The sequence below is a fragment of the Cucurbita pepo genome, chromosome 8 (genome assembly GCF_057944985.1).
Source record: "Cucurbita pepo subsp. pepo isolate OVF chromosome 8, ASM5794498v1, whole genome shotgun sequence".
NCBI classification, from domain to species: Eukaryota; Viridiplantae; Streptophyta; class Magnoliopsida; order Cucurbitales; family Cucurbitaceae; genus Cucurbita; species Cucurbita pepo.
In genome coordinates, this window is record NC_141805.1 from 9,779,655 (window position 1) to 9,795,830 (window position 16,176).

Here is a 16,176-nt window from a genome sequence, read left to right on the forward strand (position 1 = left end):
TATCTCGATACTATAAATATCCATTAAAACGGAGCCTTGTTTCTGCGTGTGTAGCGATTTTTCTTTCATTAGAGGCGACGAAGACTTGGGGCGCGCACTGTGAGAAAATCCCAAATTCAGAATCAAATTTTCCGGTTCAATTCGTATAGGATTCCGGGTTCCGGAGATCGTCGGTTGATTCTGTCTCCGTTCCGGCGGTTTTATCTTAGTCATTTCCAGCGATGTCGGTTAGTACTTCGTGAATTTTCCTCTCTTTTCGTTGTGTTTGAAGATTGGGATTGGGATTGGGATTGGGAGTTGGAAATGGTTAGGGAAAGATTTCGTTGGTTTAGGTTTGGAGCCGTAGTTTGTAGTTTCTCATCGGGGATATAACGAATCAGTGCAATGTGCGGCGAAGGGATTAGATCTCTTGTGGTTTACTTTTCCGTTTGACTTTCTTATTTGGAGGTTTTGTGTTTGGTTGAGATTTTCCCAACCGGTAAGTCGAGAATCGAGATTAATGTTTAAGCAAATCGGTCCATTTCTATGTTCTGATTGATTATGAGTTCGTGCCATATCTGTTCCTCCTACTGAATCTGGAGCTGCAAAAGAAGCATCAATTCCAAATTAGTGATGCTTGTAATTAATACTTCGCGCCCTTAGATCATAATTGCTGGTTGGCTTGTTGATTGCCATCCTTTTCTTCGCTGCACCATTGAGATTTTCATTTATTTTTTTCTGGCCATAGTTGATTTGTGCATCACGATTCAGTAGTAGAAATGAATTTGTGCATCATTCTGGAGATAGTGAGAGACTTCTTGATCTGTATTTTGCATATAAATGCAACTATTTTGTTCTGTATGCAGGTTAGGACTGTTAAAGTCAGCAATGTCTCCTTGGGAGCATCTGAACGAGATATCATGGAGTTTTTTTCCTTTTCTGGCGACATTGAATATCTGGAAATGCAGAGGTTTGTGTACGATTTTTAATTCCAGTTTATGATATATATTCAGTTCATTCAATTTTATGCAAACGCTAAGTGTTCCTGTGCAGTGAAAGTGAACGGTCTCAAATTGCTTATGTGACATTTAAGGATGTACAAGGAGCTGAGACTGCTGTTCTTCTGTCTGTAAGTTCACTTTGTTGACAATATCTATGGTTAAATAGTAATTATAAAAGTCTTATACCCCATTGGCATTTAAGATATTACTCTCGTCGATTCGATTAATAGTGGAACTATTTGTCAATGTTGAAGTATGGTTGGCAATATGATCGTTAAATGTTAAAAATGGTGGTGTTCTTGGGTGTTATTAGTGGCTGAGCCTTGTCTAGGGAGACGATGATGCTTTACCCTTCGACGTTATACTAGGAATAGATTAGTAAGGGCCTTTACATCCCTTCTTCTACTCTCTTTATCTTTACCTACACCTTACATCCGATCTACCTTCGTAAATCTGCAACGGTTCCCACCTATAAATGAATTATAAGAGGCTAGCCTCCGTATTAGGTGGATCGTGTTGCCATTTCATGATATATGATCTGAGGGAGCATTTGCCCCTTAACGAGTTAAGTGGTGTAAGGGACATAACGCTGATGCTAACAGCTGGAGATCAAATTTTGGCTTGGTTGCTCTTCTGTTGTTGAGAGTTTAAGGTAGATCTTAGCTGGAAGTTTGTTCTATGTGTATTAAAATTTTCCCTTGTCCTTTTCCTTGAGATGTATTTTGTCTTGATTTTTTTGTTCAGTACATTTTAAATTTGTTATAATGAATTGACTAATGACACCCTGCCATAAGAATTGCCTGAGCTTCTTAGATTAATGGGTTCAACTTCTTGTCAGGGAGCAACTATAGTGGATCTTTCTGTCAACATCACTCTGTGTCCTGAATATGAGCTCCCTCCAGAAGCTACCGCGGCACCACCTGTAAGATTCTTGGGAGCGTTGTTCCTTTTTTGGGCTGCTGTGTGTAAGCCTGCTTGTCACTTCATATGTTCTCTTAGTGATCAGTTTATTGTCTTGATTGTTGTAGGCCCCGGGAGTTAAAGAACCTGGTACTGCTGAATCCGCCTTTCGGAAAGCCGAGGATGTGGTTAGCGGCATGCTTGCCAAGGGCTTTATATTGGGTAAAGATGCAGTCAACTCCGCAAAGGCATTTGATGAGAAACATCAATTATCTTCCACGGCCTCAGCCAAAGTTGCTACATTTGATAAGAAAATTGGGTTCACTGAGAAAATTAGTGCTGGTACATCGTTGGTGAGCGACAAAGTTCGGGAAGTCGACCAGAAGTTTCAGGTTTCGGAGAAGACTAAATCAGCATTTGCAGTTGCAGAGGAAAAAGTTAGCACTGCTGGGTCTGCCATTATGAAAAACCGATACATATTGACCGGGACTAGCTGGGTTACTGGCGCTTTCAGTAAGGTAGCCAAGGCAGCTGGAGAGGTTGGTCAGAAAACAAAAGAGAAAGTCGAGGAGTCGGAAGAAGAACAGAAAAAGAAGATGGTCGAAGATTTTGCTCAGGTTCATCTCTCGGAATCCCCTAAAGGAGGAGCAGCAGCAGCAGCAGCAGCATCTGCACCCCCTGAGCCTCAACAACGTCCCAAGCCCGAACCCGCTCAAGGTCTGATTCTCTGAATTGTTGTCATGTTTGTTGATATCTATGTCTGAAAGTTCATGTAGTTGTAATGTGTACTTCCCCTTCACTTCTGGCATATCATGGTTGGTTATATTTTAGGGTGAAAAAATATAGAATAGATTTGTTGCTCAATTAGTAGCCGGACTTCGATTGCTTAAGATATCTTCATTTGACAGGATGATTTAAAAACAGCAGATTTTTCCATATTCAAAAACAAATTCTGCTCTTTCTATCATTGCTATCTATGTATCAGTGCTGTTCTGGGCTAGTTTTTGCAGTTCCAGAGATTTATTTGTGTTATGTGCTTCCAATTTTCTTTTACAAAACTATGTTCGTCTAATAATTTTTTAAACTTTTTAAATATTGTTTAGTCGAGATTTTCTAAATTTTGTATCTAATTGGTTCGTTTGAGAAGGATCCTTTTATGATTATACTTGAATATGTCGTTACAAGTACCCAAGAGGAATATGACATGATGGATCAACGAAGCATGGCTAAAAGAAAATCAACCCACCGGCTCAAACTGTTGACATCTACCATAGGATAAACGATGTCGAAGTACTTAAGAGGAGGATGACATGATGGGTCAACGAAGCATGCCTAAAAGTAAACTAACCCACATACTCGAACCGATGATATCTGTCATAGGGTAAACAATGTCAAAATACCTAAGAGGAGGATGCCTTGATAAAGTCATCGAAGTATGCCAAAAAGTAAAACAATTCGCCGACTTGAACTACTGACATCGGTAAATCAACGTCTCTTAGCCCCAGATTGATTCTACCATGTCATGAGGGAAGATATTAAGCACTTTTCATTGAGGCTAAGGATTCTACAAGATCATAAGACATCATGAAAATTGAAGCATCACGATTGAATGCTTAGATTTGCTCGGATTTGGCAGATAAATTTGGTTTTCTTTGGTTTTTATAATTTATTAGAACGAAATCTATTCACGTGATAACTTAATCGAGTTTAACGAACATAAAGTTGGTTAGTACATAAGAAATTTTATGATCTAATTTTACTCTAGGGCGAGACAAAGTTTCATTTTGATACAGTTTTAGCCTCGCAAGTGTCAGATTATTATGAAGTTACGAATGGTAATGACATAAGAACATATGATTAAACATCTTTAAAATCTTTAAAATGTACATAAGGGCAACGTGCATAGTTAGGGTTGGCCTATTAAGAACCTTCAACGTTTTCAACTTTTATAGTTCTAAAAAATGTTATTTTGGCATGGGACGTGACGTTAAGACTGAACACGTGAGATAAGTAATAAAGAAAGCAAAAGGGTCCTATGGGGGGCGGGGGAATATCCGAGCACATTTTACATGTATAGTGTCTACTTTGGACTAAGCCAATATGAATCGAAGCATAGTTAATCCATGTGGATAGTTTGAGCCGTGTTGGCAAAATGACTCTGTTTGAGGATGAATTTACTGTTTTACCCCTCAAATTTAAAATTATAACATCATTAAAATTTTAACGTTAAAAAGGAGATTTACGTACATCCACGTGGCATGTGTAAAAAAGAATAATTAAATAAATATTGATCCAACCATTTACAATTGTTATTAAAAATAATTTCTCTTATTAAAATAATAATAATAATAACGAGGACATAAGCGTAATTTTATATCCTGTGAGGGCTAACTAAACAAAGCCCAAGCTTCTTCATTTTCCCATATGGATTAGAAATCAAATTTCGCCTTCCAAATTGGCTCATTCTTCGGAAAAACCCTTCCAGATTCTTGCCGCATTCCTTAATCCTTCCAATATTTTCACCTCCGATTACGTTCATCGTTCGATCAATCACCCAGAATTCCGGCGACGACGACGAATCAGGTACGAGTTCTATACCACTCTATCTGGTAACACATCGATTATCTCTGGCTGCAAAAATTTCGGCGATATTTGATCTCTGTTATGATTTTTACTGGGCGAATTCGTTGATTCCATTTGAAAAATATGAAGTCTGCAATTATTGTTCTGTCTTTACATGAATTGATTTCAATTTATAAGATGATACTGTGATTAGCTTGATCCATATTTGCTGAGTCTGTTTACTATGTCTTCAGCAGTATTAGCTTCAATTATTTCACATTTCTTATTATAAACAAGTATTGTAGGTTAAACAGGATTGGTTGTTGGTGTGTGTAAACTAAAATTATGTGACTATAAACCAATTGGTGACAAAAATCCCAGAAATGAGAATAGAAAAGGCAAGAACTGAAAACGTTTAGGTTTTGGTAATAAAGATTGTTACTGTTTCTTTGTGATTTGATTGCTTCATGGCATCATATGCAATGTTCATTTGGTTCTAGAATTAAGTAGTTGTTTCTGAGACACAGATGATATTGGCTATGGAATGTTTTTCCTTCATTATTTAGTAACTATGATCAAGGTTGTTAAATGGTGACAGATACCTAAAATCCTAACATAGCCTTGAATCTACAGTTTTATTTCAAATTCAAATATCAGATAATGAAACAGTCCCTTTGTTTTGTTATGTTTTGAAGTCTCCATGAATATAACTTGGCAGAACAAAAAGGACTCTATTGTTACCCCTCTCTTCTACCTCTTAAGATTTTAGATTTTTCTTCTTGTTTGCAATTTCCCCTTGAATGCCAATAGTTCCTTCGTCTTCCTTTTTCAATTATAGAACTTGTACATGCCTTTCTCTCACATTTATAAAAATCAAAACCCATCTTCATGTCTAAAACATATTTTCTGGGTATCTATGGTCCCAATGTACTGATCTCAAGTCTTCTGGGATCCATTTCAGGTCACCCATGCCAGTGGAAGTGCATTTATGGTCCTGTTTTGCAAATTTTGAAATTTGATTTTCACACCTGGGATGTTGTATTAAAATCAGAACTTTCTTGGAAAGTTATGAAACTTTTGCTCTAGGTTTCTTTTTTTTTTTTTTGTCTCTTATTCCCTTGAAGCTTGATTTGTGTTCTAAAGATTATGAATTGCTTGTCATCCCAGTGCATTTCCTACTTTTCACTTATATGAATGCAACTGTGAGAATCAATGATAATCTAGTTCAAACGCATGGTTTTGAATTGTTCACATGGTGTTCCTCTTAGTTTGTTCAATATGGAACTTTTCTTCTTCTTTTTCTTAATTGAAAAATCACTTCCGTTGAGAAAAATAAACGAACACACAAAAGCGATATGAAACTTTGGACCAAAGGTCAAGCAGAAATTTCTAGCTGTTTAATGTTGTCTGAACAACATCCAGATGTGCATCCCGTCTTGTGAGGTTGATGGAGTTAGTTCTGGTTGATTAATTATTTGTACAGATCAGCACAAGAATGCACGTATATCTATAATTGTATTATTATGGATTAGGTTGATCATATATCATTATTTTTTTTAAAAGGTCATACCAATCCCATAATCTTCCTTTTTCTCAATAAAAGGGAAGGTTGTATTAATATCCGTGCACAAGATCAAAATGAATCACGAATAGTTATTCAACAATCTAGTTTAAATGAGTGAGAGATGGTATTTGAATATCCAATTGGTGCATTTACAATGACTTGTCAAGATTAATCATCTATGAAAATATATGAAAACTTTTTGGTGGAATTAGCAAATATTACTAATAAGGTTAAGGTTTCCTCTTGTCGTGAACTCTGTCTAGTAGTCAGACTGAATTCTTATATAACATGCCAAGCCAAAGCACTGCAATATGCGATAACACACTTTTTGTTTAGGGTTTAGCACAGAAGTTTGGTACACAGTAATCTCTATATTTATGCTATGTTTGGCAGTACGTAGTGGCTATGTAACACTTTCTATTCCTAGTTTTTATGTTTGGAAGTAATGTATTGTGTTTCCTCATATGCTTTATGAGGAAACACTAATAGAGTGTTTCAGGCACAAATAATTAATAGCATATGAGGAAACACTAATAGAGTGTTTTAGGCACCAATAATTAATCGAGAAGCAGTTTAAAGTATTTTCAAGAGTGTTCAACCAATTCTCTAGTAAATTTGTTATTAAGCATGTGGTACTAAATGCTTATAAATAAATACTCGATACTGATGCGAATTATATGATAATCACAGGAAGTAATAGCACCAAAATGGAGTTAGCAGACAAGACGGTTGGATTTTTGTTATCGCTAACTAGCTTGTCGATATTCACTTACTATACTTTCTGGGTCATTATCCTGGTAAGCTTATCTTCCATGTTCATACATATTCTGCCAAAATTTGATCTCATTTAGTAAACTCGATCATGTTCGTGGTTGTTATCAACCAATGTATTTTGTTTTGTTAAATGGCAGCCATTTGTTGATAGTGATCACTTCATCCACAACTATTTCTTACCACAAGAATATGCCATCTTGATACCTGTATTTGCTGGTGTGGTTCTTCTGTGCTTATTAGCCATATTTGTAGGAATAGTGATGCTCAAGTCCAAAAAGAAGAAGGCATGAGGATAGAGTTCAGTATTGTCTGTATTTTTGATAGTTTACTTCAAAAATGTGCTGCCTCGATGATTTTCGAACCATTATGGTTTGTTTTTTTGTTAATTGATTGGTCAAAAATCTTGTTTTTCAGTATAAGATTCATTTTACTTCAATTGAAATTATTACCATTTATTTCTCCATCTCCTTCCTTCATTCTCTCTTGAAGTTATTTATGAACTAGAAACATATTTCATGCTCAATCATACATTTTTTTCCTCTATTTACAAGGATTTTGTTAAATTAGCACATCTTTTAGGCATCTCTCGTCTCTAGACAAGCAAAAAACTCAAACTCAAACTCATCGCCTCGTTCTTTCCTTGAAAACACTTGAACAATCATAAGCTTAATCATCAAACACTTGAACAATCATAAGCTTTCCTCAAAAACACTTGAACAATCATAAGCTTAATCATCAAACACTTGAACAATCATAAGCTTAATCATCAAATAACAGAGATTTCAAAATGTTCGAAGATCAAAAATTGTGTGTTGGGAATCTACCACCATGCCATATTGAAAACTGGAATTGGAACAAAAATCCTCCACAAAAAACCCCAGCAGTGTTTGGTTTGGACTCCAACTTTATAAGCAACCAAAAATTTGAAACCTAACACAGCTTAAACGCTGTCTTTCTTTCAAGCAAATAAACATTCAAACTTAACCCAAAATTACCATTTTCGGTTTCTTCATAACATCTCCATCATGTTGGTACCGCAGTTTTCCCTCCAAACATACCAATTTGCTGTTTGTTTTTCAACCACTGCAGAAAGATTTACAAGCACACACCTTAGTTTTCCATGCTCAAATTGTTGGCAGAGGTTTGTATACAACAACATTTTTCACAATGACCATTTTACAAAAGTGGATAGATGATCAAACATACATTAATCAAATAAGCCTTACTCTTCGATTTCAAAAGTAATAGATCGGGGAGGGACAACATAGAGCTAACACGTAATATTCGAGAATACATGTATTCAAAAATCCCTGTCATGGCGGTTGTAATCAATCCATAGATACAAGAATCCATATGTTTATATGTAGTCAATCCCTGTCTTAACATAGAGCTAATAACCCGTCGCTCGGTCCACCTGTCTTAGCGGGTAAGCAACCCTACTTTCTTTAAGAAGTCATAGATTCAAGAATCCTCTCTATTATAAAGTAAATGAACATAACACAAAGGGGTATGCTTTTGTAGGTGGAATGATGGGAGGGAAAGGGAGAATGGAAATCCTATGATCTTCTTCCCCAAGGTTGTGCCCCTTTATTATGTGTGTAAATAATAAGGCGACTTCTGCAGAAAACTGAGCAGCATAGCTTGTGTTCATCGACCCTGAGAGGACATTGTGAATCCACATCCTCAATATCCCACCATCCAAAAAAAGCACCATGAAGAATTTGACAAGAACAATCTCAAGTAAACAAAAACACTTGCTAGAATGTTAAGAAAAGTAAGTACTCCTAAGCCTTGATGTTTGTATACTCGAGTTCGTTTGAGCTGTATTTTCTAGTTTGATTTTTCTAGATTTAATGAAGGAGTTCATGATTGATTGATAAGATTTGATGGGTAACTAAGGATATGAACCCAAAATTTGATTTCAGAAATGCCTTATGATCACAAAGAACACAGAAAATGTTCCAATGAGAGAGGGAGAAAGAGAGATTTACCAGAAAAGTAATCAAGCCCAGGAATTATCAAATGCAGCAGAAGTAATAGCCTGAGAGAACTCCTGAAAATTGATTCTGCCATCGCCGTCGGTATCGGCTTCCCTGATCATTCCGGTGAGCTCCTCCGCCGTGAGGGCGTGGCCGAGTTTGGCCATGGAGTGAGCCAACTCGGCTGCAGTGATAAACCCATTCCCATCTCTATCAAACATCCTAAACAACTGCCTCAATTGATCCTCTGTGTAAGGGCACTTCGCCGATACCAGCTCCGGCTCCACCAAAGCTACGAACTCCGAAAATTCTACTAATCCATTGCTGTTCGTATCGGCCTTCATTATCAAACTCTCAAGCTGATCTGGACTCGGCTTTAAACCAAGTGATCGTAAGAGCGATCCGAGTTCGAGTTGTGTCAAACTCCCGTCGTTATTCCGATCGAACGATCGGAAGATTTCCCTCAGCTCAGCAATTTGTTCGTCGTCTAACTTAATCGGTTGCTTATCGCTCATGTTAAACACAGCCCTAATTTCGTCGAAGAAATCTTAAAATTCCTGTAGAAACTAAACAAAATCCCCAAAACAAATAATCTATCTCCGTTTAATCGGCATTCAATTACACCAATGTTCTTCTCGAGTAGAATAAGAAACAGAAACAAATAATCTAATCCTTAGGTGTTCTAGGATTTTACGCCCTGGATTCGCCCAATCTGAATCCACTCCCTCAACAACAACAACATCAAGCAAGAACAATACCTCGAAAATTCCAATCAGGATTCACCAAAATCGAAAGCCAATCGATCAAAACCAAGTTTGAATTTTCTGAATGGCTTTTTGAGATGGAGATCGAACGATCCGAAACATGCACGAATGTCGTTGTTCTTCCTCCTGGTTCGGTGGATCGACCGAATCACCCTTGAATGTTCTAATTCACCGAAAAATCGGATCCTGAAAGTGAAATTTTCTGAAGAACAACGATGAAAAGTTTCCGAAACGAATCAAAATGAAAACCCCCAAAACAATTTTCGGATTGGTTTCGAAGAATTAGAGACTCTAATTCTTCGAAACCTGTTATTCTAATTTTTATCAATTTTTTTTCAAAATTTTTTAATTGTTTTCTTCAGTTTTCGTTCAAAATTTCCGGGAAAATTATTCCAACCGAAATTTCCGATAGAAAAGGCGGGAATTTCGTGACAAAGTTGCACGTCCCTTAAATGCTGACGTGTACTTTTCTGTTGGTGTCATGTTGTCAACTACTTATTATAATTTATTTACCATTTTACCCTTTCAGACCTTATTTAAATTAAGTTTCATTTATGTGTTTTTGTAAAACTAAATTGCGTTAAATCAAATTTATCTAAATTTATTGAAATATATTTTTGTTTATGATACAATTACTATTTATTTTACTTTTATCTAATTTTATAATTAATTTTTTGTTATTTATTCTTCTATTGAATCTTAAAAAATATTTTTTAACTATTTAAAATATATATTTAAATTTACAAACTAATATTTTCTTTACTAAAATAAAAAATTTAATAAACAACCCAAACTAATCCAACTTAAGAAATTTATGGTTAGATTGAATTAATTTGGAATGAACAAAATTATAGTCCAAATAATTGGGTTGGGTCTAAACAATGTCTCGTTTCAACTCAGCTCAAACTACGAGTAACTGTATGTTACGCTTAAATTGAGTTAAGGTAAATGTGTCATTTTTAATACTCTTACTAAATATATAGTAATACTTGTTTTTAAAGCAGTCTTTTATTTTTAAATCATAAATTATTATTTTTAAGTAACTACCTTTATCAATAATTATTTAAATTCATTAATGCAAATGACAAAAAAAAAGAATACAATATTGGGCCTAAATGGAACGTGAAAGCCCAAACATTAATTGGGCCTAAATGGAACGCGAAAGCCCAATATATTTACTGAATATTTGTTGTTTCAATTGGGTTGGATTAGAATTTTACGGCTTCGATTGTATTAAATCTTTGCTTTTGCGTAACTTAAACCTACTTTTAAGATTGTTACGAAGATTAAAAATATTTGTTGCTTATAAAAAATGTTAATAACGTGACTCGTGAATGTCTGATATCTAAGCTTTATAAAATTTTAGTTATTGATATAGCATGTACCGTAGCCAGATGAGATTTTTTTTTTTATAATAAATTAAAAAATAAACAACTTAACAATTCGACTCGATCCGACCCAACTTCAAAATAGAAGATTTGTAGTTCGTTAAGGAGTACGTTAAAAAAAGAAAAAAGGAAACGTTTGAAAATAAAATAATATAGTCATGAAAAGGAAATAAAGGACTAAATTGCAAAAATAGCCCTAATAAACCCTATTTAGGAAATTCAATATTTTTTTGGTTGGCCTCCACAAATCCAATTCAAAACTATTTTTAATATAATTTTTAATATTCCTTGGAACAATAGTTTTTTATTTATTTATTATTATTATTATTTATCTTTTTTTGACATAAATAACCCCACCAAATGGGAGAAAAGAAAAGTCACATTTTGGACTATTTGGTGTATATTTTGGGCAAAATAATGATTTGTGTAGGACCCCAAATGGTAATTTTACCTAAATTTGTCAATAAAAAAAATAATAAAATATTTTTCTTATTATTATTATTGAAGTCAAAATAATTGGAATATTATTTCCTAAAATAGAGAGATTTTAATACAAAATATGTCAAAATTTTGTTGGAAATTGGCCCAAAACAGAAGTTCTTAAGATTATTCAAAGCTTACACAACCAATAGAAAATAATATTAAATTTTTAAAATTAAATAAATTAAATTAAATGAGTGGTAATGGGAAAAGATGGGATTTTTTTAATTTTAAAAATATTATATATTAACACAAAGTGGATTCAAAAGATTTGGTGACGTGTTGTGAATCTCCATGGGGACATGACAATTTTTAACTATATTATTTATGTATACGTCATAATATTTTTTTTATAATATTAGAGTTGTACGTGTGTTCGGTCCAGTTGAAAAAAAATCGTTTGAACCAACCCAAAATTTCGTATTTGTTAGGTTGGTGCCCCGAGTAACCTAAATAGATTTCATGACTCAACCTTATATATTTTTTTTCGGGTTGTATTAGATTGTCGGGTTATTTTTTTAATTATTTAAGAAAATCCTATTTATCACGATCCATATTATAATAATAAACTAAAATCTCATAAAACTTAAATAAAAAATATTCACAAGTCAGAATGTATCGCCTAATATCAGTTACAAACGTCAGATATTTTTAATTTTCATAATAATCTTAAAGGTTGAGTTGAGCTGAGTTGTAGTCATGTGTTCAGGTTAGTCAGGTTAACCGGACAAAAGAACAGTATTAACCCGCGAACTAACCCAAATTTTCGTTTTTAAAAAATTCAACCTAATCCAAATCGAAAAAAAAAAAAAAAAAAAAAAAAATTGGGCAGGCTAATTTACCAACACAACCCTGTAATTTTAATATATTGTTCTTCCTTTCAGCACTCATTTTCACATCAATCAATTCTATTTTTCTTAATTAAAAAAAAAAAAAACCGACATTTTTTATTATTTAATTATGACGGGCGAGAAGTTAACGATTATTATATATGATAATTTGTGTTTTATTCTCTAAAATTGCTCGTATTAGCTAATAACTATACGGATCGAGACTATTTTCATTTGTACATAGGTTGGTTAGTCTTACAGAACCCCCTTATAAAATAAACTTACACGAGCCTTAAAATGTAATAATAGTAATAATAATAATCAATTTAAAGAAGTAAAACAAAACAAAATAAATACTAGTTAAAACAATAAAATATATAATAAAAAAAAAAAAAGAAAAAAAAAAAAGTCAAACACATTATTATATTTTTAAAAAGTTAAATTTATTAGATATATAATTGCATTCCATATATAGTCAAACCTAAATTTTTTAATTTTTTAGTTAATTAATTTTTAAAAAGAAAATATAATTAATAATATATTAAGCAGAAAATTAAAAAAATTTAGATGTTTTAAATATTTTTTTAAAATTTATGGACCTAAAATTTTAAAAATAATACCGACCCCAAATTAAAAAATAAATAAAATAGATTTTTTTTTTTAATTTTGTATATAATATTTTAGTTGATATATGTTCACTAATTGTGGGAAAGATAATGACAATTCTTTTTTGTTTGCCAATTTAAATTTATTTTTTTCTTTGTCGGGAATAATTTAAATTCATGCCATTTCTGTTGTTTATAGAATAACTTTTCAGTATTTAATTATACAATAAAAAAGTGCAACGTCATTTTCACGTATTGATATATAAACGAAAAATCGAACGATGTTGATGTTCAAGCTAAAAGGAAAATGACGGTTTTCTAACTTTTTAAGAAGTGGATAGTACTGAAATATTGTATCTTAATTAATAAACAAAACTCGAGATTTCTTTATTATTAAAGTTTTTTTTTTTGCGTATTTTTTAAATTGAAAATTTAAAAATAAATAAAATAGTATTTTACACGTAACAACGAACCAACTCAATTCAAAACAATTCGAACAATTTTATTGGGTCTTGACAAAACGTCTCAACCTGTCCAACTGAAATCACGATCACTCCGACTAAAAATTAACTAAAAAAAACAATAAATTATAATAATAAATAGAGTTCTAATTAGAGGACTCGCCAATAAATGGAATTCCATTATGGATTAATTAGAGTGTTTAATTATTGCTTAATAATTAATTGCATTACTTAGAGAGAGTGGCACCCAACTCAATGTAACCACATGCCCTAAAACATATTCATATAGATACTACAAAAAAAATATTTGTATAGATTAATAATAATAAATGTTTGATATTTCAGTTGAGATTTTAGTTAGTAATATGACATATATTCTAAATAAATATGATTTTTTAAAAAGTTAACCACTCACCGCTCGGTCTAACAAAGGATGGTTATATTGTAAACTCTATTCGAAACATTTAAGTCACCAATCCAACTCAGCTCAATCTGACCCGACTCAACCTAACAATAGAGGGTTGGATTGTGAAATCTACTCGAAACATTTAGGTCACCAACTCGACTCACCCTCAAGTTTTAATATAAGGTTAAATACCAAAATAATTTAAAGCCTATTTTTGATGTGAAATTATTATTTTTATATAAAAAGGAAAATTTAATTTAACCCCCAAAAAATAATACCAAATGGGGATTCAGCTTCAGCCTTCAAGCAAAAGCCAAAAACGGACGTGGGTCCCACCCACAAAATTTATTATTTATTAAAATAATAATAATAATAAGGACATTTGGGACTCCCCAGTTTATCCGCTTCGCCCCCGAAATGTTCCGAAGGGTCTTCATGTGATTTCGTACCATTTGCTTGGCTTTTTCGTCAATTCAGAACCCCTGCTCCTTTGGCAGTTATTGCTTCCGTTACCCACGCGCTTTTCCTTATTTCTTTATCTACTCGCCCTTCTGTTGCTAGAAAATATGAGCTTCACACGTGTACTGTCGATTGCGCGAGTACTATTATTTTCTTACTTTCACGCGATTGGGTCCGTCAACCAAGACAAATCTCATCTCTATTTCTCAAATTAAAAGAAAAAACATAATTTATTTATTAATTTTTTAAGCTAATAATTCATGATATAGTTACAAACTTATAATAATAATTTGAAACTACAAAAACTATAATTTTAAATACATAAATAGTTTAATATCCTAAATTATTTTTAATAATTGATATTTTGACATTAATAAAGGTGAAAGTCAAACGTTGAATTTTACTAAGTCAATAGGAGCGGAATTTAGGACGGCAGGAGACCAAAAAGAGAACAAAAAAAAAAAAGAAAATTAATTAATTAATTAAGTAATAATCATTAGGTCAACTTCCAAGTAACAATGCCACAAGCCAACCAATGGGGATTAAAGAAAGAAAGAGAGGTTACCGAATACCAGTAGAGGCAGTTGGCTTCGTTATTCCCGACGGGTAAAGTTGCCCCGGTGGAACCGGTCATCCGGTGGGCGACTCCGATAAACTGCCAGCTAATTTCTTCTGGCACCCACCGCGCACAGTAATTCATAATCAATCTCCAATCACCCCTTATTCTTCTGCCACGTGTTCAATAGGTTCAGCTGCTACGCCACGTTATGCTCTGTCACTCACTCACGCGCCTACGTGTGTTTCGAGAACCTCACGAGCTTTACGGAAAGCGCTTCTGAAAAGTCTATATTACCCCCGAAATCTACGAGGAAAGTAGCGGAAAAAGGTGGAGAAAATTGGACTTTGTTACGTAAGCATATATAACGAACTTATGAAGGTGGGTGAAAACGAATCCTCTGCGGGTGGGCCGTTTCAACTTTCGTAAACACTCACGTGGGATTTTATGCCCCCCTTGTGGGATTACATCTGGACCGTTCAGATTGGATATGTTTGGACGGTGGGGATGGACCCATATGTATATATATATATATTTTTTTCTATTTAAATGGCTCATTCATACGGGGGGAAAAGAATAAATCCTTTTCTTCTCTCTTTCTTTCATCCGACACAAACTCTTCGATTATACCGCATGTGAATTGACTATTTTACCCTTTATTCAGTTATTTTTATAGTTTTTGGGAATAATTTTATTATATATTTCAATTCATTTGAAATAATTTTTTAAAAATAAAATACTAATGTTTTCTTTCTCAAATAAACATAATTTTGTTTTATCATTTTTTTTAATATTTAAGATATTATTTGAAACCATTAAAAGTTTTTTTTAGTATTTTTTAAACACGATTAATATTTTTTATTTTATAATCCAAACCATATATGTAAGGTGGTCCTCGATTTCTTTTTAATGTCATAAACTTCATAAATTATAATAAAAATGTTATAATTTTCCAACTATATTTTAATAATAATAAAGTGCTATAATACATGTTTGATTCACGTGTAACTTTTTCTTAATTATCATATATCGTATTATTTCTAATTTAAAATTTAGAATAAAAATCTAATATTTTGTAATTTATGGTCTAATTAAAAATAAAATTCGAAACTCAGAGGTAAACTGGTAATTTTATCAAAATCTTATAAACAAATGTGACCATTTACAAAAAAAAAAAAAAAAAAAAAAAAAAAAAATTGTAAATTACGACAAATTTTTTGCATTTATCATATCAAAAAAAAAAAAAAAAACTTTTCTATCTTTTTCTACCAAATTATAAAATAAAAATTTATAAAATAACTATTTATTTATCTTCAAACCTAAAAGATTCCATTTCAATATATACAAAATAAATAATAATAAAAAATTATGACATTAAAAAAAATATAGATATATAAAAATTATTTTTTGAAATTAACTATAAATTCAAATTAGTTTTCAACTCATATTAATTTCATAAAACACTAGG

The 16,176-nt window shown here is 32.8% G+C and overlaps 3 protein-coding genes across 5 annotated transcripts; 2 read left to right on the forward strand and 1 right to left on the reverse strand.

Annotated features, from left to right (window-relative positions):
- The first annotated feature begins 40 nt into the window (after window positions 1–40).
- On the forward strand, window positions 41–2,847 carry LOC111800851 (binding partner of ACD11 1). Of its 2 annotated transcripts, XM_023684731.2 has the most exons (5): window positions 41–227; window positions 846–949; window positions 1,033–1,108; window positions 1,819–1,902; window positions 2,009–2,847. In XM_023684731.2, exons 1-5 carry the CDS (start codon window positions 222–224, stop codon window positions 2,609–2,611), a joined length of 873 nt encoding a protein of 290 aa, XP_023540499.1. In that variant the 5' UTR covers window positions 41–221; the 3' UTR covers window positions 2,612–2,847. The 2 variants fall into 2 exon arrangements, with proteins under 2 accessions (XP_023540499.1, XP_086982607.1); XM_087126481.1 differs by lacking the exon at window positions 41–227 and having other exon boundaries at window positions 840–949.
- A 1,447-nt stretch (window positions 2,848–4,294) lies between these two features.
- Window positions 4,295–7,243, forward strand: LOC111800883 (dolichol-phosphate mannose synthase subunit 2). Its single transcript, XM_023684788.1, has 3 exons — window positions 4,295–4,463; window positions 6,697–6,803; window positions 6,918–7,243. Exons 2-3 carry the CDS (start codon window positions 6,714–6,716, stop codon window positions 7,068–7,070), a joined length of 243 nt encoding a protein of 80 aa, XP_023540556.1. The 5' UTR covers window positions 4,295–4,463; window positions 6,697–6,713; the 3' UTR covers window positions 7,071–7,243.
- Window positions 7,244–7,386: 143 nt separating this feature from the next.
- LOC111800875 (putative calcium-binding protein CML18) lies at window positions 7,387–9,862 on the reverse strand. 2 transcript variants are annotated; one of them, XM_023684776.2, is made up of 2 exons: window positions 8,772–9,860; window positions 7,387–7,863 (listed from the first exon to the last, which is right to left on the reverse strand). In XM_023684776.2, the coding sequence occupies exon 1, from the start codon at window positions 9,272–9,274 to the stop codon at window positions 8,783–8,785; it is 492 nt and encodes a 163-aa protein (XP_023540544.1). In that variant the 5' UTR covers window positions 9,275–9,860; the 3' UTR covers window positions 7,387–7,863; window positions 8,772–8,782. The 2 variants fall into 2 exon arrangements, with proteins under 2 accessions (XP_023540544.1, XP_086982647.1); XM_087126521.1 differs by lacking the exon at window positions 7,387–7,863 and adding an exon at window positions 7,988–8,436 and having other exon boundaries at window positions 8,772–9,862.
- Window positions 9,863–16,176: the final 6,314 nt, after the last annotated feature.

What these genes read in the sequence shown, in the direction of transcription:
- LOC111800883 (XM_023684788.1), top strand. Translation starts at nt 6,714, where the DNA reads ATGGAGTTAGCAGACAAGACGGTTGGATTTTTGTTATCGCTAACTAGC. An exon ending in CTTTCTGGGTCATTATCCTG is followed by an intron (nt 6,804 to 6,917) that starts GTAAGCTTATCT and finishes GTTAAATGGCAG; the next exon opens with CCATTTGTTGATAGTGATCA.
- LOC111800875 (XM_023684776.2), bottom strand. Translation starts at nt 9,274, where the DNA reads ATGAGCGATAAGCAACCGATTAAGTTAGACGACGAACAAATTGCTGAG.
- LOC111800851 (XM_023684731.2), top strand. An exon ending in GAATATCTGGAAATGCAGAG is followed by an intron (nt 950 to 1,032) that starts GTTTGTGTACGA and finishes GTTCCTGTGCAG; the next exon opens with TGAAAGTGAACGGTCTCAAA. An exon ending in AGACTGCTGTTCTTCTGTCT is followed by an intron (nt 1,109 to 1,818) that starts GTAAGTTCACTT and finishes ACTTCTTGTCAG; the next exon opens with GGAGCAACTATAGTGGATCT.